Source organism: Pelmatolapia mariae, unplaced genomic scaffold, assembly GCF_036321145.2.
Source record: "Pelmatolapia mariae isolate MD_Pm_ZW unplaced genomic scaffold, Pm_UMD_F_2 NODE_ptg000849l+_length_58135_cov_1, whole genome shotgun sequence".
In the NCBI taxonomy this organism is placed as follows: Eukaryota; Metazoa; Chordata; class Actinopteri; order Cichliformes; family Cichlidae; genus Pelmatolapia; species Pelmatolapia mariae.
The window spans coordinates 1,117-24,389 of record NW_027052525.1 but is presented as its reverse complement, the minus strand read 5'-3'; the positions used below and the strand labels follow the sequence as shown (position 1 = coordinate 24,389).

The following is a 23,273-nucleotide window of genomic DNA, read 5'->3' as shown; positions in this document are numbered from 1 at the left end:
CGTAAACTCTCGCACCTTTTTTCTTTTTTTTCATCGTGCAGATTTACGTAGGTGGTAATAATTTCCTGGACACACACGGTGGGGACTAAAGCCCCATTCCCGAAAGCATGCAGGTACACTGTGGTTATTATCAGATCAAGTAAACTCAAGTCTGATTTGATCAACTTCCACCAACTCAAACTTTTATTCAAGACACCAATGACCTTAAACTCCATGTGGTAGATAGAATTTATTCCTTATTTTACATCAGCTATACAGTTAATGTGGACACATGAGTGTGATGCACCAGAGCAGCATCACCTGAAAGTATACTGTTTCAACACCTATAAATACCCAGTGTTGTTACAACAAATGTCTGAGGAGAACACCATTGTAAAATAATCCTTTTTTTGTTGTTCAAATGTAGAAGAAACAAAATTCTGCTTTGCTGTCAACCACGGTTGAGTGTGTGGTGATGAGGGTGGGATTTAGATCTCATCCACGAAGGGTGTTTTTACAAGATTGCCACTGGATGCCATGGTCTTCTTTCCAGATACGAATGTTTTGGCAGCCTGAAAAAAACAAGAAGAGCTAAGTTTACACGCCACTTTTACACTATGACAAAGCACAGACAAAAACAAAACAAAACAAAGTCTTACATTAGCAACATCAGTCAAGGAAATGTTGTCAATTTTTTTGGAGATTTCTTCAGGGGATTGGTAGGATGCATCAGTCAGAGCCTGACTGCCCATGGCTTCCAGCAAACCCTCTGAGGTTTCCAGAGACATCAGGTAGTGGCACTTAAGCTGAGCCCTGCAGAAAGAAACGAGGAGTGGAATGTATTAAACATTATGCAGTTAGCATAGTTTAAAATTGTTTAAAAGTTTTTAATAAGGAATCTTATTTATCTGCAAATGTTATTCAAAAAAAAAATGCAGGAATGAGTAAAAAGAAAAAAGAAATATGGAGATGGTGGAGGGCAGAGCTTCATCCAGTAGTGAGTCAGGTCCTAGTTAGGGGGTGTTTTGAACATGAAACCAGTCTGGCAAGGGCAGCTGCTGGGTCCAGCTGGCCAGCCTCCACCATGGGACGACTGCAGCTGCAGACGGGTGTGAAGAAAGGCCCAAGTGGCAGTGGACCTGCATTCTTCAGTGGGGCCAGTGACAGAGAGGTGAAGCCATCAGTCAGCTATTACGTGCTACCAAAAGCAGACTGTGACACACCCCGAGTCAAATTAAAAGTAATTGCAGGCCACCAGAACCCTTCCACAGACTCATCAAATAGACCCAAGACAGAGACTGTTCCTTAAAGGCTCTAAACATCAGGTGGGTTTGAGCTTTTAGGGAGGGTTGAAAATGCACCACTGCAAATGAAAGGATGCATTTGGTAGTGAACACTTGGAAGCCAAATTCACAACTGAGATTAATGTCCAAATCATCTCCTAGCTCTTTATCAACAATGACGCCACAAAAAAGGCAACAAGTGGCAGCTGTACAAAAAAAAAAAAAAAAAAAAACAGAAATTACAAGCTGTGGGAGAAGTCTGGACTCACTTCCTGAAGGCAGATAAATCATACAATGCCAGTAAAAATGAGATGCTTCTCTCTACTGCAGCGTGTTTAAAGGATTTTTAAAATTACATAACACAATCCAGTGTGCATGTAACATCTTTCTTTTATACAGGCCAGCGGCCCCTTTCATATTTTTCCTGCCTTGAAAAACAAAAAAAGAAACTAATTTTAATTACTCTATATACCGATGAATCTATCAGCAGTATTTATCACTTTTCTTTCATTAACCTAAACCTGAAAATTTAAAAATGTTTAAAATAAATGCTAAGTACACGCCCCTCCCCCCTCCTTCCCCCAGCGTTTCTATAGCCAAATAGCAGAAAATGTACATTTTCTGTCAGAGGTACATTCTGTCGGGTCTCTCTCATTGTGTTTCTGTCTGTCTGACTCACTTTGCTCGAGTGAGGTCAGCAGCTGTGACTCCACCGTCAGCAACAGCCTTCACCTGGGCAAGAGCAGCCTTGATCACCTGCAGAGAAGAGTGAAACAGTGCTCTCAATAGCAGTTTCATTTGGGGGAAAAGAAAAAAAAATATTTTCAAGACTACGGGGCATACTCACATCACCGGCAGCTGCTGCCTGAGAGATGGTGTAGACCCCAAACAGACCAGAGTCAGAGTAGCTTGTATTGAAAGCAGTGACCTGGTGTGGGAGACAAAGACTGAATTAGAATAAAGCTGGATTGTGTTTTTGTGGTTAATGTGCAGACACACTGATCTGTAGGCGTATGGCTTATTTACAATTTATCTTACAAAACTGAAAGGCACTCACATCAAAGGGGTCTGCTGTTGCCTTGGAAACACCCTGGACCAGTTTACTGGCGACGCCTGCTCCTCTCTTGACGTGCGGCCCAGCTCCCAGTAAATGCTGCAGCACACTGAAGGCCAGAGCCTCACTGGTGCCTGCTGCTGCTGACTGGCTCACCACGGCTGAATGGACCAGACTGCTGGCGCTGGGCAGGCGAATCTCACCTGGAAAAAGGCACGAGGTCATGAGACAGGGGAGTCTGCAAGGTCTATCAATTTCTCAGGTTGGAATCATTCATTCAAAATTTGCTTAAATCCTATATTTTTTCTTTTCCTTCCTCCTCTCAGCCAGCTCGCCTCACCTCCACGATACTGTGCCTTAGCCCCCGTGGTGCCGGCTCCACTGCGGATGTTGAGGAACTGCTCTCCCACTTGCTTCAGCACAGTGTGGTCAACACCTAGTAGAAAGGTAAGCATTGTTATCGTTTATCAGAAATCTGGCTACTTCTTTCTTTGTATGGAAAATACTTTAAAGCCTAACCCTTACCAAGTCCAACAAGGGCCATTCTTGCACTGGTGAAATTGTTCTGGACAAAGTGGTGCAGCTGGGGAAAAATGCAAACATTGCAATAATTCATAATTGTTTTAGTTTGTATGTTTTGTACTGATAAAAGACAAACAAAAATATATACTCACATGCTCAGAGTGGATGTGGTTGATCATGTGGTCTGGGCAGTACAAGGAGTTACACAGGGCGTTCTTGTAGGCAGCTTCATGCAGACCTTCAACCACACCTGAAAAAGATGGATGGGTGACTTTTAGCTGCAGCGCACTCATGGTGAAGAAAAAACAGAGAGAACATTACTGTCCCTATATGACAGTTTGGTATCTAGGCTCTACAGGCTAATTATTGATTAATTGAACAACCAAGAAGCTTTTTAAAATATTAATCAGGCTCACAGGTGGGAATCTAAATTAAGTAGTTCTATATTAAAACAACAGATCCCCTAAAAATCTTTCAAAAAACTGAGTGTTGTAAGAGAAACAAAGGGCCCACCTATCTGGGTGCTCTGTGCAGCTTGTGCCTTGTCCACCTTTACTTTTGGGGTGAGGTCTGACACCTCCCATGGACGGAATTCGGGGGCTGTTGTCACATTGATCAAATACTCCATCACTGTGTCACTAGAGACCAATAATAGAGCAAGCGGGAAAAGATAGTTATCACTCCTGCAACATCGCATCTCAGAGCATTCATATGTTCCAGTGAATGTAGTCCTTTCACCAAAATATGGAAAAGTGTGTAAACAGAAAGAGACAAAGTTCTTTAAGTATCTCCTAGTACTTCAAACATTTTCATTACATTATTATTACTATTACTCAATCATGTCAACACACATCATACACACAGGTGATATGTAGAGACTCACACGTCATCTCTTAAGCAGTCAACGGTGTAGGTCATATTCTCTCTGGATGAAGTCACGCTGCACAGAAATAAACAGATATGCAATTAGACACCTAAAAATCAGCATTAAATTACTTTACAAGATAAACCTTTTAGTTACTGACCTAAGACTGCCTCCCACTGCCTCAATACCACGGCATATCTTGAAAGCTGAAGCTCCCTTGGTTGTCTGAAAAGGTAGAAAAGTTAAGTAACATGTCAACTGAAATGCGGCAATGTTACACACGATTACAAAAGCAGTGGTCTTAAGCTCCATTTGTTAACAACAGTTGTGCAGGCTTTTTAATATGTAAACACTATTATATTTCTAATCAAAATAAGACTTTTACCTAAAACTGAATAAAGATTTGGTTTGTATTCTGGTGCTTCTGCAGCTTTACTCATTTCTGTCTTTCAACAACACCAAAGGACCAAGGTTGCTGAGGACAATGCTTACTTCAAGCTAAATGTGATGATTTTTTTTAAGTTACATACCAGACCGGAGGCCAGCCGGAGGAGGTGGGTGACACCCTGGTTTTCAGGGGTTTCATAGCGACACCCAGCCTTGATGAACACTCCAATTTTGGAGGCTGGAGAATAATTCTCCAGTGAAGCGATAACCAGGCCACTGGGCAGCCTGGTCACCTGGAGACATATAGAGATGTCCTTTAGCATTGTTAGTACCCTGAGTTATAGGCAGTGATTCAGTTAACTGGTTTCCTTGGCTTTTATTTATACAGCTCAGATAATGCGGGCATTTAGTTAGATTACTTAACATTTTATATTCAGCAAGGTGAAACAAACAGATAAAGCTTAAAACACAACCAATATATACTACAATTCTCATCACTGCCCGACATACGTGGACATCCTGGTAGGAATGGCCAACCCTGGGAGAGAGGCTGAGGCCAGCCAGGGGCTGAGCAAGGGACTGGTCTTTTCTGGCAGCCGTATAGAAGCGTTTCTGCAGAGAAAAAAAAGAAGTCAACAACCACTGACCTGAACATCCTGTGGATGAAACCCAGTGACCTCCACCTTACGGGCAGCCTGGGCTGCATAAAACCTTGTCTGGGGAAAAAACACAAAGAACACAGGAAGGCAGGACATTACAACTAATGTTTTGCTGGCCTTTTGGCTGATATGAGCACGAACTTTAAAATAATGGGATCAATGGCATTAGTAGGGCAGCCTGTACTAAAAGAACTGAATGTTGTGACTAAATATGAAGCTAGAATTATGCAGGTGAAAAAATAATCTTATGACAAGGTCCACCTAAGTCTCTGTTCTGCATTTTGTTTAAGCATATCACCTGGTTAAAAACTGCAGGTCAATTTTTCCAAATTATCTTTGAAAGTATCAAGGATTTGTAAGATTGTAATGTACTCTGAAGTGTAATAACAACCTCTATATGGGTCTTGGTGTCTTCCAACAGAATGATGGCAAACAACATTACAAGCTTTTTACGACAAATGTGAAAAAGTAAAAACATCTTTTTAAAACTAGCTACAATCTACCATTTCTCACTCAGTAAACACACATAAGTGTAGATGTTTACTGCAAAATCCAAACTGCAATAATTGCACAATATTGCAGATAAGAAAGAGGAAGATATAATTAGATAGTAAAATGGAAATGTAAGTTAAGCAACTCGAAGGCTAGGTCCTTCATAAACACGAACCTAGCTAGCTCTCATCTTTCGGACGTCAACTAGTTTGATTTCTCTAAGCCTTACTTGAATTAACTGAATAGACAGTATTAAGCTGGGTGTACAACGACTTAAAATCCGCGGTGTTCGTGATGTAACTAGCAGGTTATTGCTGGTTATGCTCGGAGTCATTCATGACAAGACTTAGCTGACTGCTTCCTCGTCTGCTCCTCATCAAAGCCTGCCCGGACACGACCCGGAATTTAGACACCGTCTAACAAACACAGCCCACAGCTCGGTGTGCAAATGTTCCGACACACAGACACGTAGGACACACTGCCCGAGTCCTCACCGATAGCTGACTGATTCCCCGAATCCCCTTCATCTCCCCTCTTGCCTTGGGTCAGGACGATGAAGCAATATGGCTGGCTTCAAAGTGCCCTACCCAGAATGCTCAGCGCTTTCTTCGCTTGTAAACGGTGCGTCTGCCTAGCCAGTGACCGCGCGCCTCTGCTGCCCTGGAGATAAAATAAAATAAAATAAAATAAAATAAAATAAAATAAAATAAAATAAAAATAAAAATAAAATAAAATAAAATAAAATAAAATAAAATAAAATATTTTTTTCATTGGACCAGAAATGATGTAAACGGATGTTGAATATGGAGCTGCCAGGCAGGAGGATAAAATGAAAACCACAGAGGATGTTCATGGATGTAGTGAAGAAGCACATGCGGAGGGTTGCTTTGAAAGAAAAGAATGTTGCCAGGTTAACCTACTTTGGCACAGGGCAGATGTGCTGAACTCTGAAGGGAGCAGCTGAAGGAAAAGAAAAAAAATCCGTGTATTTATTTTAAAACGTATTTGTTTTTCAATTAAAAAAATCATCCCTTTCCAGGTCGTCTTTTATTTGGTAAAAAAATGAAAGTGAATTGTTTCGTTGTATTTCACATTTATCAACAAAGTTTTTTTTCTCCCAAAGCACTTCCTGTGATTTCGCCAGCTTTGCCAGTGCGCATGCGCATTACACCACACGTGTGGCAAACGTTTGGACTCTTTGCATGCGACGGAGCTTAGAGAGTTGGTACCGCTGTAAAATACATCACAGGAGATCGCATCTTGCATTGTATCGTTAATCTTTCAGAAGCCAGTCGAATTAAAATAGTCCTCCGTGAAGCATTTCGCCGAGAGGGCCGGAATAGCACAAAAACACCATGGTGAGTGTCTTCTCGAACGAACAAGCTAACATATTAGCTTGCTAGCTACCAGCGAGCATAGTAAATTAAGTGCAGAATTCAGTAGAAGGGACCAGAAACAGTGCTGGTGACTTTTTTTTTCGTTAACTGGTTTCTTTTGGCTAACATGAAGTTACTTTGTTTCTGTGTGGTAAGCAGACTGAAGCACAAGTGAACCCAAAGGCCTACCCGCTGGCCGATGCCACGCTGACCAAAACTATCCTGGATCTGGTGCAGCAAGCCTCAAACTACAAGCAACTGAGGAAGGGAGCCAACGAAGGTAGGTAAACACAACGTGCCGTGCGACACAGTCGGTGCAAATGAATATTTAAGTTGTTAATGAACGCATTTGAGTGGGCAGGCGACACCAGCATGTTCGAAACGTGGTTTCTCTTCACTTAAAACAACTAGCTTTAGTCACAAGCCTCTGATTTCTGCATGAATGGGATGTCTGCGAGAAGGAAAATAACTTTTAGTATTGTTTATACAGATAATTGTTAACTTACACCATAGCTGTGTCTTCCTGTGGAGGCCAATGTTGAGTGTATTTATTTTATGAATTACTAAGTGCTTGTGAAAAATGTGTTAAACAGACACTTGTATTTTTGTTTTGGGCCACATCAAGAATAATGGTGCTGCAATAATGAAGGGCACTTTTTTGTGTAACCTGTAATATGCTGAGCATTGTTTTTGTGTTTCCAAGAACAAACTTGCTGTATTTATAGTGCTCTCTTTCTTCCCCAGCCACTAAAACCCTGAACAGAGGCATCGCTGAGTTTATCGTGATGGCTGCCGATGCGGAACCACTGGAGATCATCCTCCACCTGCCGCTGCTGTGCGAGGACAAGAATGTCCCCTACGTGTTCGTCCGCTCCAAGCAGGCCTTGGGCCGGGCCTGTGGGGTGTCGCGCCCTGTTATCGCTACCTCAGTCACTATAAAAGAGGGGTCTCAGCTCAAGCCACAGATCCAGTCTGTTCAGATGGCCATTGAGAGACTGCTTGTGTGATTTTTTTTTTTTTTTTTTTTTTTTTTTTTTTTTCTTTCACTGACAAAAACTCCTTGAGGGGAAAAAAAACGTTTTAAATAGTCCTGTCCTTTGTTTGATTAAACATGAGGGCGAAAAATCATGTTTAATTGTGTTTTTGTTTTGTTTCTTGCTTTTTGGGACCGATGTTTCTCATCAGGAGTTTGTAGTAGCCCTGCTCACTTCTTAATAAAATAATTCTTTTATTTTTTAAACCCTGGTCTTGTGTTCATCTTTTCAAAATTTTTTTCAAGATGAGTTCAAACAAAGTGATTCCCAAATGGTTAATAACAGAAAACTGGGCATATCTGTGCATGGTCTGATGTGTGTCAGGCTTAAAAAGAAAATAGCAGATGAGCACTATCTGAAAATCATGTCCTTGAGAGACCTGACACAGGACCTGAGAGATGCATCTATTCTTCACTGAAGCCTTATCAGAAATGGTCTCAGTGGAAGGGTGGCTGCCATGGAGCCATTCTTGAGGAAGGGAAACATGGAGAAAAGGCTGACGTACACCAGGTTACAGAAGCACCGGGCTGGAAATCAGTGGCAAACAGGTCACATTTAGAGATGGCTTTGAAATGTTTGGTTCAAACTGTCTTCAGTATGGCAGAAGTCAAGCAGCCTTGAGAACTTCTCGAAGACTACTTAAAGAAATGATAGGAAAACTATCCTAAGAGAATTGAAAGAATAAATGTGGTCATACCAAACACTGACCTAACAAACTTTTTGCTGTATATACTGTAATTCCGTATATGTTTGCATGTGTTTTGATAAATCGTGTGCCTCTTTCCAATTTTTTTCTGGCTCAAAACCTTTGTACAGTACTGTATAAAACATGTTCTTACAGTGATCACTACATCAAAATGTTAATTACAATTTTTTTTTCTTTTTTTTTTTGCATCGGGATAAATAATCAGTCAGGAAACAATCTCAAAAGCACGCATGTAAATAGTCAATTAAAAATAATGAACTCAGAATTTCTTTTAATTCCGAATTTCTAAGTAGAGTCATACAAATACTAACAGCTGTGAAAGTCAAAGGACCTCCAAACCTTCTAGGGGCCAGGAAGCAGCATCTAGCTGGCCCCGTTACTGGTTATAATCTGAAGACAGGACATTGTTTCACAATCGTTTGCGTAGAAACTGCAACACTTAAACACGGATTAAGTGGGTATCAACCTGAGATTGGCTTGTTTGAATACTTTCTAACCTTACACTGGTGCCAAAGCACAGACCACGGGAACCTGGCGCTTGGAAAGCGCAGTGGATTAGACATCCGCCTCTCTCCGCGCAACGTGTTTAAAAAAGCTTTACTGCGGCTCTTGAACGCAGCTCAAATCCCGCTCGCTGTTGACTCAAACTTTGTACCAAACCAGTTAAGTCAGTTACGCATCAGCGTCTCAGAAGCAGCAGCCATGGCTGGGGCTCCTCCTGTTATCATATGGGAGCGTGAAGTTGAGAGCCTGTTGCATTACAAAGAGCTGATCCCCCGTCTGGAGGAGGCTTTAGGTAAGTTCTCCAGCCGGGACAGCGCGGAGGTTATCCAGCCTGTGCGCTCCACGGTGCCCCTGCAGAAACACAACGGGTAAGGCCCTCCGTCTGCTTCAAGAGTGCTTCAGCACAAATCAACGATTAACAGGGTGCAGCTACTGCTGGTTGAAACTCGCTCTCGTTTCTAGGTTTCTGGGGCTGATGCCTACATACATGGAGAATGACGGAGTCCTGTCCACAAAGTTAGTGTGCTTCTACAACAGGGGGACTGGCTCCACTTTACCATCAGTGTCAGCCACAGTGTTGCTGCTGGATCCCGAGTCCGGGCATATGAAGGCTGTGAGTTCAATCCCCGCATGCACTTGTCTTTCTGATGGCTTTGGTTTTATGAGCTGCAGTCTCATGCTTCCAACCCGCAGGTCATGGATGGAGAGGCAATCACTAACATGCGTACTGCTGGAGCTTCAGCAATCTCGGCTAAGGTACTTCCGCTCTCGATTTATTCACAGCATGCCTTTTCTATTCTGGAAATCCTGCTGTAGCTCTGAACTTCTGGGTCTGCCCTGGTGTGTCATGCAGCTGCTGATGCTCCATGGAGCCGAGGTTCTGGCCATCTTGGGGACCGGCCAACAAGCCCTGAGTCACTATAAAGCCTTCACTGAAATGCTTTCATTTAAAGAGGTATGCTTCCAAAAAATATATTTATTTTAGAGAACATGATACGTTAAGCACAGCATACTATTACATATTTATTAAAGAATAAGAAGCAAGTGCAACATCTGCCCCACTAAGAGGCTTGTTTGCTGCAGAGGTTTTCATTTATTTATTTTTTCATTTAAAGAAATCTGTGCAACATAAGGGTGCCCAGACTTTTGCACAAAACTGAACATACTGTGAGTTACCTGAAGGATGTCAGCTCTTATTAAATGTGCAAAATGTGTGACAGCACAGCTTGCTGAGCTTCGTGGGGCTAACGGAGAAGGACAGTAGCAAGCATGTGCACAAAACATTCCTTTGAGCAGTCCCTGCTGCCAGCCTGCTAGCAGTGTCGGTGAGAAAGTGATAAAAATGTGTTCTATATTTTGCCAGATGTCGGTATTTAAAATGATCTCTGACCAGTAACAGTAGCAGCAGTACCTGAACATTGTATGAATGACCCATACATTCATGTTAAAGGAAAAAACAATAGTCTTTTTGATGTGTGCCACCAGAACACCCTTAATGCTCCTTAGCATTAATTCTCCAGGTATTTGGAGCTGTTCTTTAGAGATAAGTACCATTCCTCAAGAAGATATTTCCTTATGTGGTGTTTTCTATTATAGTGGTAGAGAGTGCTGTGTAAAATGTTGGTCCAAAATGTCCCATACAGAGCAATGAAGAAGTATTTTCCCCTTCCGGATTTCTTCATCAAACAAATGTTAATATTAGACAAAGATAACCTTAGTAAATAAGAAATGCAATTTGTTTTAAACGATGCTTTCATTTAATAAAGAAGGAAAGCTATACAAACCTACCTGCCAGTGTGAAAAAGTAATGATCCCTCTTGTTAAATCTTGAATTAATTGTCATTAACCACATTTGTAGGAAAGCTGAGTACAGTTTCACTGTTCACACTGCCAGACCTGCTGAATAAAGAAATCACTTACACAGAACTTCTGTGACAAACTGAAGCAGGCTTAAAAGATTTTAAAAAGTAACACAACAGCTGAGAAACAAGGTCAGTGACATCTATGAGTCTGGAAAGGGTGGCAAAACTATTTCTAAGAAGCACCAAAATTGGGACTCTAGTGAGCCACAGTGAGAGCCATTATGCAGACATAGAGAAAATTTCCTTCCCTGGAGTGGCCGGCCTACCAAATTACTCCAAAAGCACTTTGAAGACTCATCCAGGAGGTCACAGAAGAGCCTAGAACAACATTTAAAGAACTGCTGGGTTCACTTGTCTTAGTTAAGGTCAGAGTTCATGATTCCACAATAAGAAAGAGACTGGGCAAAAATAGCATCTATGGGAGAGATCCAACATGAAAACCACTGCTGACCAAAAAGAAAATAAAGGCTCGTCTCACATTTGCCAAAAACATCTTGATGATCCCCAAGACATCTGGGAAAATATTCTGTGCACTGACGAGAGAAAAGCTGAACTTTGTCCGATTATGAGTTCATGCCCTGTGTTATGGGAAGGTTTGAGTCCCATTAGTCACATGTAATGGGACTCAAACCTTCCCATAAAACTCAAAGCATTTCATAAAAAGAACATCAAACCAACAGTCAAACATGGTGATGTTAATGTGATGATCTGAGGAGGCTTTGCTGCATCAGCACCTGGTTTCCTTGATGTAATTCATGTAACCATGAATTCTGCTCTAGCAGAAAATCCTGAAGGAGGATGTCCGGTTATCAGTTCATGCCCTGGGTTCTGCAGCAGGTCAATGATCTGAAACACACCAGCTAGTCCACCTCTGATTGGCTCAATAAAGACAGAATTAAGCTTTTGGAGTGGCCTAGTCAAAGTCCAGACTTAAATCAGATTAAGATGCTTTGACAGGACCTTAAACAGGCCGTTCATGCTCCAGTATGGTTTAAATCAGCAAACAAGGGTGCAATTACTTTTTCACACAGGGCCAGGTAGGTTTGGATATTTTTTATCCCTTAAAAAATGAATTTAAAAACTGCATTTAGTATTTACTCAGGTTACTGAGGACAGCTATATTAATGCATTAACTGCACCAACTAATCAAAGATTTGTGTTTCTCGTTATTTATTATTGACATTGGTCATTTCGCTTCCCCTGAAACTGCATTTCAGGTGCGGGTGTGGAACCACAGAAGGGAGGGAGCGGAGAAGTTTCGCCGCTCAGTCGGCGGTACCGTGACGGTGTGCGGTTCAGTGGAGGAAGCAGTGAGGGGAGCGGATGTCATAGTAACAGTAACCAGGTCTATAGAGCCAGTGCTGTGTGGCCGGTGGGTCAAACCAGGGGCCCATGTGGCAGGTGAGAAGTAATTCACCCACAAAAATATTTTAAGGGAAGTGGGGGAGATTTTTTTACATTGATGCGTATGCAAAACTCAGGAGACAAATGGAGCGTTTTTTTACCGGTTACTACAGAAAATAATTTAAAAAGAAAACCAGTTTCTCTACTTTTCCTCTAACCAGCGGTGGGAGCTTGCAGGCCAGATTGGCGGGAACTGGATGACTCATTGATGAAGGAGGCTGTGGTGTATGCTGACAGCAGGGAGGGAGCAATGGCCGAGTCTGGTGATGTCATCCTCTCTGGGGTCAGTGTGTCATCTCCTGTTATACTTACTGGAGTGCGTGTGTCACTGGCATCTTATGTGAGGAAGAATATTACAGCGTTTGTGCTGTTTGCAGGTTGAGGTGTTTGCAGAGCTCGGAGATGTTATTAATGGGATAAAACCTGCTTACAGAGAGAAGACCACCGTGTTTAAGTCCCTTGGTAAGTCTCGCTCTTTAAAGCCACACAATCTGGCCTCTACTTCATGTTTTCATCTCATTACATTAAGAAATTTAATGCTTTGAGAATGTCTTTGTTTTTTTAATAACAGGAATGGGAGTTGAAGATGCAGTGGCTGCTAACCTGGTATACGAGCAGTGGAAAGCCAAAGCCTACAAACTGTGAAGCGGCCATGAGCTTTTAACCTTTACACATCACACGGATGACCAAGAATGAGGCCATACAAGAACAATTATCAAGGAGCAAAAGAAATATGTCTGGCCTTTCCTCAGAGCTTATTTTAATGTTAAGTTTAGCTGTTAGCCGATAAATCACAAAGTCAGGGTAGGGAAGATAGCAGATAACTGACTCAAGTAATATTGAGGCACTTGAACAAATTTACAACTGCTCGAGTTGTTAAGTGAGGCTGTGAGATTAACATGCTGATGTTCCTCTATAGTGGTTACAGTGTTCACCACATTGTTTAATATGGTACACCAATATTGGGAAATAATAAACCACAACTGAGGCAGACTCAAATGTCTGGTTTTTTAACTTTTGTAACACTTTCCCACCTTGGTTGAAGAAAAAAATCTGGAGTGAATCCAAGTTGAAAGGAAATGATTTATGTATGAAAAAAAATACAAGATAATAAATTTAGATCCTTGTTTTGTTTTTTTATATTTACTGTTGTTGATTATTAAAGTGTAGGGAGGTATGAACCATGTTCTGGTTCCAAGCGGGACAGAAAGAGTTCACGACCGCTGCTGCGCTACAAGAGACGGACAGACCAGCGGCTCCATGTCGTCTGTTGATAGACAGGAAGATCTGAGACTCTTTTTGTAGTTTTGCTTCTGTACACCGCTGTAGGAAGGTTTTCAATCAACATGTGATTGAAGTGCAGACTTTCAGCTTTAATTCAAGGAGTTTAACAGAGGTATTGCAGTAACTATATAGGAATTGCAGTTAATTCTATACATAGTCACAGATAATTATAGGCTCAAAGTAACTGGACAACCTAAGATAATAGTAACATTTCACCTCTAATCCTTCAATTCCATTGTGGTGGAGTACAGAAGCAAAACTGAGTGTTAACTGGGCATTTCCCCCCCTTTTTAAAATCTGGACTACTCCAATCAAAGCATTTCATTGGAAATGGTAACATTTTTAAACCTTTACCTCAACAAAAGAATGTCTGTGGCATCATATAAAATGTAAAAACACAGAGTTTAACAAATTTGCTTAAACAAGAAAAAACAGAAATCACAGCAAATTACAATGTGAAAATGAAACCACATTTATTAAGAAATTAAATCCAACTTCCTCTGTGCCAATGAAACACTGATAAAATGTTGAGTTCCCTGGAGCAATCGCACAACTTGATCATTTCAAAATAATAAATTTTCTGTTACTTAAGTTTATATTGTAAAACAAAATGCATTCAAATCAGCTCTGACCTTCAAAAATTACTTCACTGGCTTCATAATAGACAGTAATAGATGGGTTCAAAATGAAATGTTACACACTTCCATGATGGCTATGACACAGTGGGTATCACATACTAGCAAGAAGCATCGTCTGGGTGAGAATTTGGTGAAAGCTAGGAAAAACGGCCACAACTTTAAAGGAAAAATAAAGAAGGAGAGCAAAACAAGACCGGCTGCACAGATACCTTCACATGTCTGACCGTCATTCATAAAATACTGTGCTCACATATGATGAGACAAGACCGATGGATACATTTAGAAATAACATTAAGGAACAAGACAACTAAATGTTAAAAATATTAACCAGACACCGTCTCTTTAATGTTTGATCACTGCACTCTTGCAATTATTCTGAGCAGCAGCTTCAAAAATTTATCGCAGTCATTTTAGGGTTTAAAGGGTTTCTTCACAACTGCATGACGACACGCTGTGCAGGTAAAAACAGTATTAAAGTGTTCACAGAGGGACTAGCAAGAGATGGCAGTTTTCACAGCACCTCTAGTTGGATGACACGTGTAAACAAAAATGGTCCAATGGAGGAAAAAAAAAAAAAAAAAAAAAAAATTTCTAAAAAAATCTCTTTACCTCTTAAAACTAAAATTTTATCAAGGCAACAGGAATCTCTTAGTGTGTAGGGGATAGAGTGCCGTGCAGAACTTCCTTCTTTTAGTGTTAAATCTACGGTAGTGTCACGAGAAATTCACCTTCAGGTAGTGTTTCTTCACAATGTCTGAGAAAACTGACGACTTTTGTTTTTCTTTTAGTAAAATCCTCCCTCTCTCCCCAGCTCAACAATTACATCCCCTGCCCTCCCGTTCCCCGAGGCCTTAGCAAAAATCACTTCTTTCCTGTCCATCTGAAAGGACTAAACAGATGCAAACCCAGAGAAAAGATCTGACAGAAACTCTTCTGCGCTGCTTAAATCTGTAAAGTTCTTTCAGATGGAAGTCTGATCTACCAAAGCTTCTATGTAAGCAAGGACACAGGGTGAAAATAACCCAGCCGTCTTCTTCCCTCCAAGTAGGCGAGTTCTGATTTCGACCGTATTTGCTGCTCCCCGTTACAACACGCTGCACTTCCTCCTCCTTCTCTTGACAGGTGGTGGGCACAGGACTGCCCTGATGGCTTCATCAAACACCGTTTTAAGGCCACGCTGGGTCAAAGCTGAGCACTCCAAGTATTTCACTGCACCTGGTCAACAAAAGGGGGGAAAGAAGAACAGTCAACTTAATAGACTGCTCGTTTTTTTAGTCAAAACATATTTTAAGATCCTTCTACACTTTAGATAACAAAAGGCGGCAGAGATTTCTAAATAAAAATACAATTCAACAACCAAAAGAAATGGATAAAAACACAATTACAAATAATCAATGTTTAAACAGATGAAAAAAACAACTCGGCAATAGAAATGTAAAATATTGTAATCGCCATAATGACTTATAAGTTTAAAAAAAATCATGTGCAGTTTTATCAGATTTCTAAAGGCTTAGTTTCTGAGGCTCCACCTGGAAGGTAGGAGATGGTCTCTTCCAAATAACTACTATGTGACTATAAATAGACACAATATACTCGCCAGCCACTTAATTAGGTACACCTGTCCAGATGCCAATTAACAAGTGTTTTTATTTTTCTTATTATTATTATTATTATTATTAAAATGAGAAAAATATTATCAAAAAGAAAATGAAACAAAATGCCGTTTCTAGAGCAGCAACAACATTTATAGGAGAAAAGTCACTATTGTAACAAGTGTAAAATGTCAATAAATATTCCTGAAATGGAAACAATGAATCAAGTTTCAAAAGAGCAACAAACAGACGCCAGTCGCTGCCTGCAGGTATCGCTGCTAGTTGGAGAGCTGCTGCTGTCAGTCTGCAGCCAACTTAACAGGAATCTGCCAAATTTAAAATTATTCCCTTGCAGAGTTTTCCTTTAAGCATCCTCATCCTCTAAAATAATAGGCAATAAAAAAAAAAAATAAATAAAATAAAATAAAAAAAAGAAGCATTTGTCAAAGTGTGGAGCTACAACTGACTTATTTCTTTAGCCATGGCCAAGCCTTGCGGGTAGATAATAGGAGAGAGTTTCTTCTCCTTCAGCTTCTCAATGGTGTCCTTGTCGTCTCTTAGATCCAGCTTGGTTCCCACCAGGATTATAGGTGTGTTGGGGCAATGGTGCCTCACCTCAGGGTACCACTGCAGAGGGAGGACAGAAGTGTTGGCATGCATTATTAGTGGTATAAAAAGGCGATACTGAATGTAAGTGCATTGTTTAAAACAATAGATTTCTTTCACAGTTTCCAGTTCCAAACAGTGTTACCTTTAAGAAGTGTGATCATTGCATCAAAGAGCTGCATTTGAACTAAAATCTACATTTTGCTTTTAAAACATTTTTTTAATAGTTTTTTGGAAACCATTGTGACAAAAAAAATATCCTAAAATTGAGCATATTTCTTTAGCTAGATTTAGAGTTGTGTCAAAAATGCACACCATCATCTGGCTGTGTATCACACTAACACAATTACCCAGCCAAGCTGATCTGAGAATGGAATTTCATGGAAAACAGTTAAGTTAATATTAAAGAGCATGCTGTACTGACCTTGGCACGGACGTTTTCAAAGGAGGCAGGACTGACGAGTGAAAAGCAAATCAGGAACACGTCCTGCGGAGGACAAAACAGACACAAATCACTACAACATTAAGAACTTCACTATCGCTGTGCAGGTGTCTGTGTTCCAACTTTGACAATAATACTCCAAACTTACTGTAAAAACTAATTAACCATCAGGCTGAAGATAAACATTTCGAACATAAGACTGACTAATGCAGATGTGAGGATTCACAAATAAACACAAACACAGGCTGGTCCTGTTGGGTAAACAAAGTGACTCCCATTACTCGAGTCGTTGACACAGAGGCCAACTTGACTGCGAAGACAAAGAGGGCAAACAAGAGCTGCTTTTCACTTCCTCCAGACAGTGTATAGGTACTGTGGATACAAAGCTCTACTCTGCAGAATGCACAGACCCTGTCTTGAGTATTAGAGGCCAGTGAATAACTCCAAATCGGTGCTGGGTAAGTGAACATTGTCTGGCCACACAAAACTATGCAAGACAGTGGAAAAACACATGTAATATATGCCTGTATACATACTGTCTGCGGGTAGGACAGTGGCCTGAGCCTGTCATAGTCCTCCTGTCCTGCTGTATCCCACAGTCCCAGGTTCACTGGTTTCCCATCAACCATCACATTGGCAGAGTAATTGTCAAAGCTGCATTGAACGAGAGGTGGATAACATTTTTGAAACTATGCAAAAACGTACAAAACTTTTTTCTTCTGTAATATGCCACATAATGTTCAAGATTAACCGCCACATGTCAATTTGAGGACCACACCCCTACCTCAGCTGGCCAGTGGGGGATTGTGTGTGTGTGATACTTACACCGTGGGGATGTACTCTCCAGGGAAGGCATTGGTAGTGTAGCTGATTAGCAGACAAGTTTTACCCACAGCCCTGAGAGGAGGAAGGAGGGAATGATGAGAAGTGGAGCACTTTACTTGAAATGTGTGAATGGGGAAGCTATGCTACTTGACAGGCTAACATGTCGAGTTACAGGTTTCATGTAAAAGATCTGGCTTTAGATGACCACTGCTGACCTACTGCTTTTGCTTTGTTGTGATCTTTCAAAGAGATGTCAGGTCTTAATCACAAAAGTTTAATTATGCTCAGGAGTTTCCTGAAACAGCTTTTATATGATATGATCTAAAACACACACAGTATAGTATAGGGGATAAGAGCACATACAAATACATTACAAAATGCACTGTAGGCTTAGAAATGCATCATAATCCTAAGTATATCTGATCCATGATTTCCAACAAAGTGAGAATTTGTACACACACAACAGGCCAGAGATCATTAAATGCCACCCAGTCATACGGTGAACTATGATAGGTCTCAACTACTAAATAAAACTTTGTGCTGAGCACAGGTAAAGACATTATGTTTTTATTTGCATAAGTACTATTTCACTTAACATTTTCACTTTCAAATTATTTAGTTCAACTTTCATTTTCATAAAGCTTATTCCAATATATAGATTTGGTAGTAAATTGAAATTTTAGCTTCATATATCAACTACTATTCTAGACATTTTTTTTCTCTCCGTCCAACCCCAACCCAATAACAACTTTGTAAGCAAGCACACTGCCCTAGAGGAGTCTGATAATGCATGTTTTACATTTAAAATAGAAAAAAAAAGGCATTCAAAACGCCTTTTAATATCTCTAACAACACTGTAAACTTAACCTGAATTCAAAGATTCCTCCAGGGCTGTAGGTCTAGCAAATATTTAATCAAATTATTTGATCAGTATTAATAATTAAGAGTACCATCTGAATACTCCAGAATTTTGATCAATTTGAAATAAGCTAATTGGTGATATTTTTCTTTTGTGGAAAAAATTAAAATTTGTTCAATCCAGCATAAAAAAAATGAGAAAAGAATACAAATATACACTATTAACAAATTATCACAATTTTTTTTTTTGCAATTTGAAGATTTTAATTATTTATTTAACTAGTGTGTGCTCAAATATTAATATTTTAACTTGCCAATGTTCAGTCTTCTATGTGCATCTGTCCCATATTACGGATCCTGAATCACTTTTATGGTAGGGAAAGGCAAATTCCAGGCCCTTTTCTTTTCTAGTTTTTGAGACATTCATGTTCAAACATTGACTCAGATTTCAATGTGCAACAAAAAGGCCTGAAAGTGGATGAACGGGCATTTAAAACTTAATAAATATCTAGAAAAATATTTGAGATATAAAGCTAAATTTTCCAAACTTCCAAACTGTTTAAAAATGTGAGGAACTGAGAAGGAATGACCCAGCTAATTTAAAATTAAATGGCTTCTGCTGAATTTTAATGGTGGTTTGTTGTTTTAAAGCCTCAAACAACGAGTGAATTAAGTTTCTCAAAGGCCTTGGGCAGCTTCACAGCTGTTATAAAACCATAATTTAAACAGACAAATGTAAGCACTTAATCATAACACTTTATAAAAAACGAAATGCCTGCTAAATAACGTGCTGTGGAGCCTTTCAATCACACCGAACCGGGGCATGCAGATAAATCTGTCTGACCCAGCTGGGCTGGAGAACAGGCACAACAACAGCTGTCGCTCATGTTGGCTGTTATCTTAGGCATGTTAGCCGCTAGCCAACTGTTGGTAACTGGGTCAACTAAAACAGCCATAAAACATCGTACTGTGCTTCAAACTGTGAACATTTAAGAGCTCAAATTGATAATAAAATTGCCCTTTAACTTACCCGTCCCCCACCACCACACACTTTATGGCCTGCATCGAACGACTCTCTCTCTGGCGACTCAGCCGACGTTACAGCAGCTCGGCGTCCGTTAGCTTAGCTGGCTAACAGCGGCTATAATAAAGCGGTCCCGTACCGTCTGAAAAAGTGCGGAATAAACAAAGCGGGGGGACCTCGACGGTGGTCCGAAAAGTTTTAAATGTTGCTACAGGAAGTATCCGACTTGACTGTCCTTGTTAGCAGCACTCCGGTGAAACTCCAAAGTTGTAAAGGCAACACCCAAAAAAAAAAAAAAAGTCAAGACCGAGAAGGAAAAAACGCCCACAATTTGGAAGCAGAGGCTAGGAGATTCCTGCAAGGCATGAGATGGGTATGGTATGGTAGTCAAAATGTGCCATCTGCTGGTTAAAATAAAAACGTGATAGCCTCCAAAAAAGTGACAAAATAACAAAAACTCCATAAACATATGATTCTTTGCAGCAATGCACTGTCATGTAAAAATTAAGTAAAAAAAAAAAAAAAGGAAAAAAGTTTAAAATACTTGGAATATTTTGGAATAACATCTAGCTGTATAATAATGTTTCATATTGCAGAATAATTCTTTTTATAACGGCAATGACTAGTAAAAGTTTGATAAGTGCAATCTATCTCTTAATATCTGAAGAAACGTCAGTTGTTAAATAACTGTAGGGACAGTTAAGCACATGCATGTAAATATTCAAGTGAGCATTCCTGCTGTCTTTATTGGTTAAATGTAACTGGCTGGGGTAAGCAGTGTCATTTTATAAAACTAGCAACATGCACGTGAAAAATACGTTTAAGATAAAAGAAACCGCACACACACACAAAAAAAAAATGAAATCATCATTTAAAACCTGCAATTTGTTTTCATTCTGGCTATCATTAACTAATAATAAAAATTTGTTTGGTGAGATGAAACTTCCGTGCAAACAAAAAAAAAGAAAAGAAAGAAAGAAAGAGGCAAGAAATAAGGATGCGGGCAAAAACGTTTCCGTGGCATGGCATATTTGATTTCCAGCCACTACATTACACAATTAAAGGGCATTAAATTAATAGGTAAAAGGCTTCCTGAACTAGTGTATTTGACAGAGAAGATGAGATATTATTCCCAGGCTTGGGGAATTCTTTTGTCACAGTAATTAAATTTGGAAAATAGAAAGTGAAACACATCAAATATATATATATATATATATATATATATATATATATATATATATATATATATATATAGATAGATATATAGATATATAGATATATATCTATATAGATATATATATATATTTTTTTTATTTTATTTATTTATTTATTTTTAAAGGCATATATGTAAATGAAATTATTTTAAAATAAATTAAATTACATTACATTTTGACTCAACAAAGATTTTAATAAAATGAAAGCCAATATGAAATCAAAATAAATACACTTAAGTGGAATAAGTACATATGAAGCAATAATATCATGTACAACAAGTAAAATATTTCAGAATCAGCAAAGGAAAAACGTGTGTAAAATGGGTTACAAAATGTAGCAAAAAAATTATGTACTTCTTTCCATGTTTTGATTTATACATGTAATGATCTATTTTATCTTGTGGCATTGCTGTCTTTACTTAAGGGCCTGAACACTTTTATTACTCATTAATATGGTACAATCAAACTGCAGTTGTACATGCACACAGCAGGGGGCAGTATTGTACATCTTTGTAGCTCTGTGAAAGGGAAGCCAGTAGTGCTGATGTTTTTCGCTGCCACTGGGGAAAAGTATAATAGAATCACAGATCGCTCCCTTTCTCTCAGCGTCTCTGAGCATCATCTCTTGACATTTATTTTGTGTCCATTAACTAATCACAGACTCCAAGGCAACCATGTCCCCGCTCACACACATTAGTAACCATGTCTCTGGATTATGTTTTTGGGGAGATTTTTCCGGCAAACAACGCATTAATAGGATAAACGTCACCATTAAGTGAGGGGGAGAAGGAGGGGATAGAGATTAATGAAGGATAAGCAGGCCTGTCGCCATCACAACGGGGAGGCTGTAAAACACAGCAGAGGGGCGTCACACTGCGTGATTACTGTATGTCAAACTGACACACTGAATGAAGAAAATCTTCCCCGAGGTTGTACTCATGCATCCTAACGAAGAAAAAAAAACACAAAGAAAATTTGATCTTAATGTTTTAATGTGAATTTCACACAGCACAAAGTTTTTTCATAATAGTTTCTTTTTTAATATTTGCATCTAGTTTAGCAGCATGTTGTTAATATTTTGAGTCTGTTCAAGTGATATTACCAGTAAAGGCAGTTTTAGCAACACTGGATCTTACAGTATTTGAGCTTTTTGAATATAAATTCAGATATTTTTAAAAAAAAATACTCTCACCACATTTCTCACAATTTTTTAAAAACCTGTAAAGTTGCATAAAAGGCGAAAAGCTATTTTCTTGCATATCTGCTGTATTCTTACTGCAAACATGTATTGCATTGTGCTGTGCAGCTTTACACTCTAATATTGTAATGGATTTGTCCCCTCATTATACCATTATTCTATTATGTTCCTGTTACAATCTCATACTTATGTCACACAGTTCCTGTACTTTTTGGACAATGAACATTGGCTCAATACAGGTGTCCTATTGCTAGCTAAACATTAACACAGTCACATAAACACTGGAAACAGCATCATGCATCCCTGACAATAAAACATTTGAATAAATTTACCTGAAATACCCATCGTGAAACTTTAAAGTTTAAAGTCATGATCATTTATAGCATCCAAGTGTATTCATAAAGACAGGTACATTAAAATGCACACATTTCCTTTTTTCTCTCTCTCTCTCTTTTTTACAGCAATGTTACTGTTGCAACTGACATGACAGTTGAAGTAATTTTCTTATCTAGCTGAAAAGAAATGTAGCATTTCCCTGAAAGTTAAACTCTGTCTATATTTTATCAACTCATTTAGATTTTGCGGTTTTGCAACGAAAAGCCGATGTGGTTGACTTGTGCAATGAAGCAGATCACATAAAACCTAAGATTAAGACTGTAATCTGATCTCCGGTGCATTCACTGACAGCGGTAGGGATGTGTCATTACTTACACTATAGAATACAGTATCTGTTTTCTTCATGGTCAACTTTGGGTGATTTTTTTATATCTTTAACATCTGACCTTTAATAAAGATGTGAGGGTTTTATCATTGGGACTGTTTTGGCCTTGTCTTGCTGTAACACCTGAGTTTAGGGAGGTTTTAAAAACTATTCATGAACTTAGCCTCCAAGTCTTTTTTTATGCTGAACATGGCCACCTGCTACCATCAGTCCATATGCATCTTCCTTTAAACCGCTGCTCAGAGAGACATATCATCAGATCATTATGCTGTCTAATAAGCACCGAGATTTAATGACCCTTGTCATAGTGTTGCCATTTGCATAGGAATCATATTGACAGTCTGCACGCAGTCATCACTCAAGGGCCCGAGTGTAGCTTGCAATGGTGCATGTGGGGAATCACACAATGTGGGAAAATTCAGCATTTTAAATGAAGTAAAAGCTACATTCTCTGGATTTCCTCATTCAGCTGAATTGAGCACATAAAGCAGATGGCTGATCCCAGCTGAGGATTTGCCATTTGTGCTGCTGCTGCTATCTCTCCTTCCCACATGATCAATGTAAGCCTATGCCACAGCGACAGGAGATAACCTACATAAATGATTCAGTAGCTCATGATGGACTTTCCAAAAAAATTTAGCTGCAACTGCAACTCTGGTTAAGTCACTGCAAATGTTCATTTGGAGCTCATAGTTCGGTTTCATAACTTTACTTTTTTACAGCACAAGTCTATGAAGCAAACTC

General features: G+C 39.5%; 4 protein-coding genes across 6 annotated transcripts; 2 read left to right on the top strand and 2 right to left on the bottom strand.

The window, feature by feature from the left end:
• Positions 1–165: 165 nt before the first annotated feature.
• Positions 166–5,846, bottom strand: LOC134623702 (cytochrome b-c1 complex subunit 2, mitochondrial-like). Of its 2 annotated transcripts, none has more exons than XM_063468727.1 (14): positions 5,736–5,846; positions 4,738–4,806; positions 4,234–4,383; positions 3,864–3,928; positions 3,722–3,778; positions 3,352–3,476; positions 2,991–3,088; positions 2,842–2,899; positions 2,657–2,752; positions 2,320–2,519; positions 2,110–2,190; positions 1,942–2,018; positions 639–792; positions 166–551 (listed from the first exon to the last, which is right to left on the bottom strand). In XM_063468727.1, the coding sequence occupies exons 1-14, from the start codon at positions 5,766–5,768 to the stop codon at positions 468–470; spliced, it is 1,347 nt and encodes a 448-aa protein (XP_063324797.1). In that variant the 5' UTR covers positions 5,769–5,846; the 3' UTR covers positions 166–467. The 2 variants fall into 2 exon arrangements, with proteins under 2 accessions (XP_063324797.1, XP_063324796.1); XM_063468726.1 differs by lacking the exon at positions 4,738–4,806 and adding an exon at positions 4,601–4,702 and having other exon boundaries at positions 5,736–5,842.
• Positions 5,847–6,494: 648 nt separating this feature from the next.
• LOC134623705 (NHP2-like protein 1) lies at positions 6,495–7,660 on the top strand. 2 transcript variants are annotated; one of them, XM_063468730.1, is made up of 3 exons: positions 6,495–6,599; positions 6,777–6,897; positions 7,362–7,660. In XM_063468730.1, exons 1-3 carry the CDS (start codon positions 6,597–6,599, stop codon positions 7,622–7,624), a joined length of 387 nt encoding a protein of 128 aa, XP_063324800.1. In that variant the 5' UTR covers positions 6,495–6,596; the 3' UTR covers positions 7,625–7,660. The 2 variants fall into 2 exon arrangements, with proteins under 2 accessions (XP_063324800.1, XP_063324799.1); XM_063468729.1 differs by having other exon boundaries at positions 6,774–6,897.
• Positions 7,661–8,964: 1,304 nt separating this feature from the next.
• LOC134623704 (ketimine reductase mu-crystallin-like) lies at positions 8,965–13,227 on the top strand. The gene is made up of 8 exons (XM_063468728.1): positions 8,965–9,229; positions 9,324–9,474; positions 9,555–9,617; positions 9,715–9,816; positions 11,941–12,124; positions 12,289–12,410; positions 12,505–12,589; positions 12,699–13,227. Exons 1-8 carry the CDS (start codon positions 9,060–9,062, stop codon positions 12,770–12,772), a joined length of 951 nt encoding a protein of 316 aa, XP_063324798.1. The 5' UTR covers positions 8,965–9,059; the 3' UTR covers positions 12,773–13,227.
• Positions 13,228–13,859: 632 nt separating this feature from the next.
• On the bottom strand, positions 13,860–19,725 carry LOC134623701 (ras-related C3 botulinum toxin substrate 1). Its single transcript, XM_063468725.1, has 6 exons — positions 19,403–19,725; positions 17,515–17,586; positions 17,226–17,343; positions 16,672–16,734; positions 16,109–16,268; positions 13,860–15,264 (listed from the first exon to the last, which is right to left on the bottom strand). Exons 1-6 carry the CDS (start codon positions 19,435–19,437, stop codon positions 15,134–15,136), a joined length of 579 nt encoding a protein of 192 aa, XP_063324795.1. The 5' UTR covers positions 19,438–19,725; the 3' UTR covers positions 13,860–15,133.
• Positions 19,726–23,273: the final 3,548 nt, after the last annotated feature.

Coding starts and splice junctions, on each gene's coding strand:
- LOC134623705 (XM_063468729.1), top strand. Junction 6,898..7,361: donor GAGGAAGGGAGCCAACGAAG/GTAGGTAAACAC, acceptor TTTCTTCCCCAG/CCACTAAAACCCTGAACAGA.
- LOC134623701 (XM_063468725.1), bottom strand. CDS start 19,437: ATGCAGGCCATAAAGTGTGTGGTGGTGGGGGACGG. Junction 16,735..17,225: donor CACTGTCCTACCCGCAGACA/GTATGTATACAG, acceptor TGTCCTCCGCAG/GACGTGTTCCTGATTTGCTT. Junction 16,269..16,671: donor TTGAAAACGTCCGTGCCAAG/GTCAGTACAGCA, acceptor CTCCCTCTGCAG/TGGTACCCTGAGGTGAGGCA.
- LOC134623702 (XM_063468726.1), bottom strand. CDS start 5,768: ATGAAGGGGATTCGGGGAATCAGTCAGCTATCG. Junction 3,089..3,351: donor TGCACAGAGCACCCAGATAG/GTGGGCCCTTTG, acceptor CATCTTTTTCAG/GTGTGGTTGAAGGTCTGCAT. Junction 2,753..2,841: donor AATGGCCCTTGTTGGACTTG/GTAAGGGTTAGG, acceptor CCTTTCTACTAG/GTGTTGACCACACTGTGCTG.
- LOC134623704 (XM_063468728.1), top strand. CDS start 9,060: ATGGCTGGGGCTCCTCCTGTTATCATATGGGAGCGTGAAGTTGAGAGC. Junction 9,230..9,323: donor CCCCTGCAGAAACACAACGG/GTAAGGCCCTCC, acceptor TCTCGTTTCTAG/GTTTCTGGGGCTGATGCCTA. Junction 12,590..12,698: donor CACCGTGTTTAAGTCCCTTG/GTAAGTCTCGCT, acceptor TTTTAATAACAG/GAATGGGAGTTGAAGATGCA.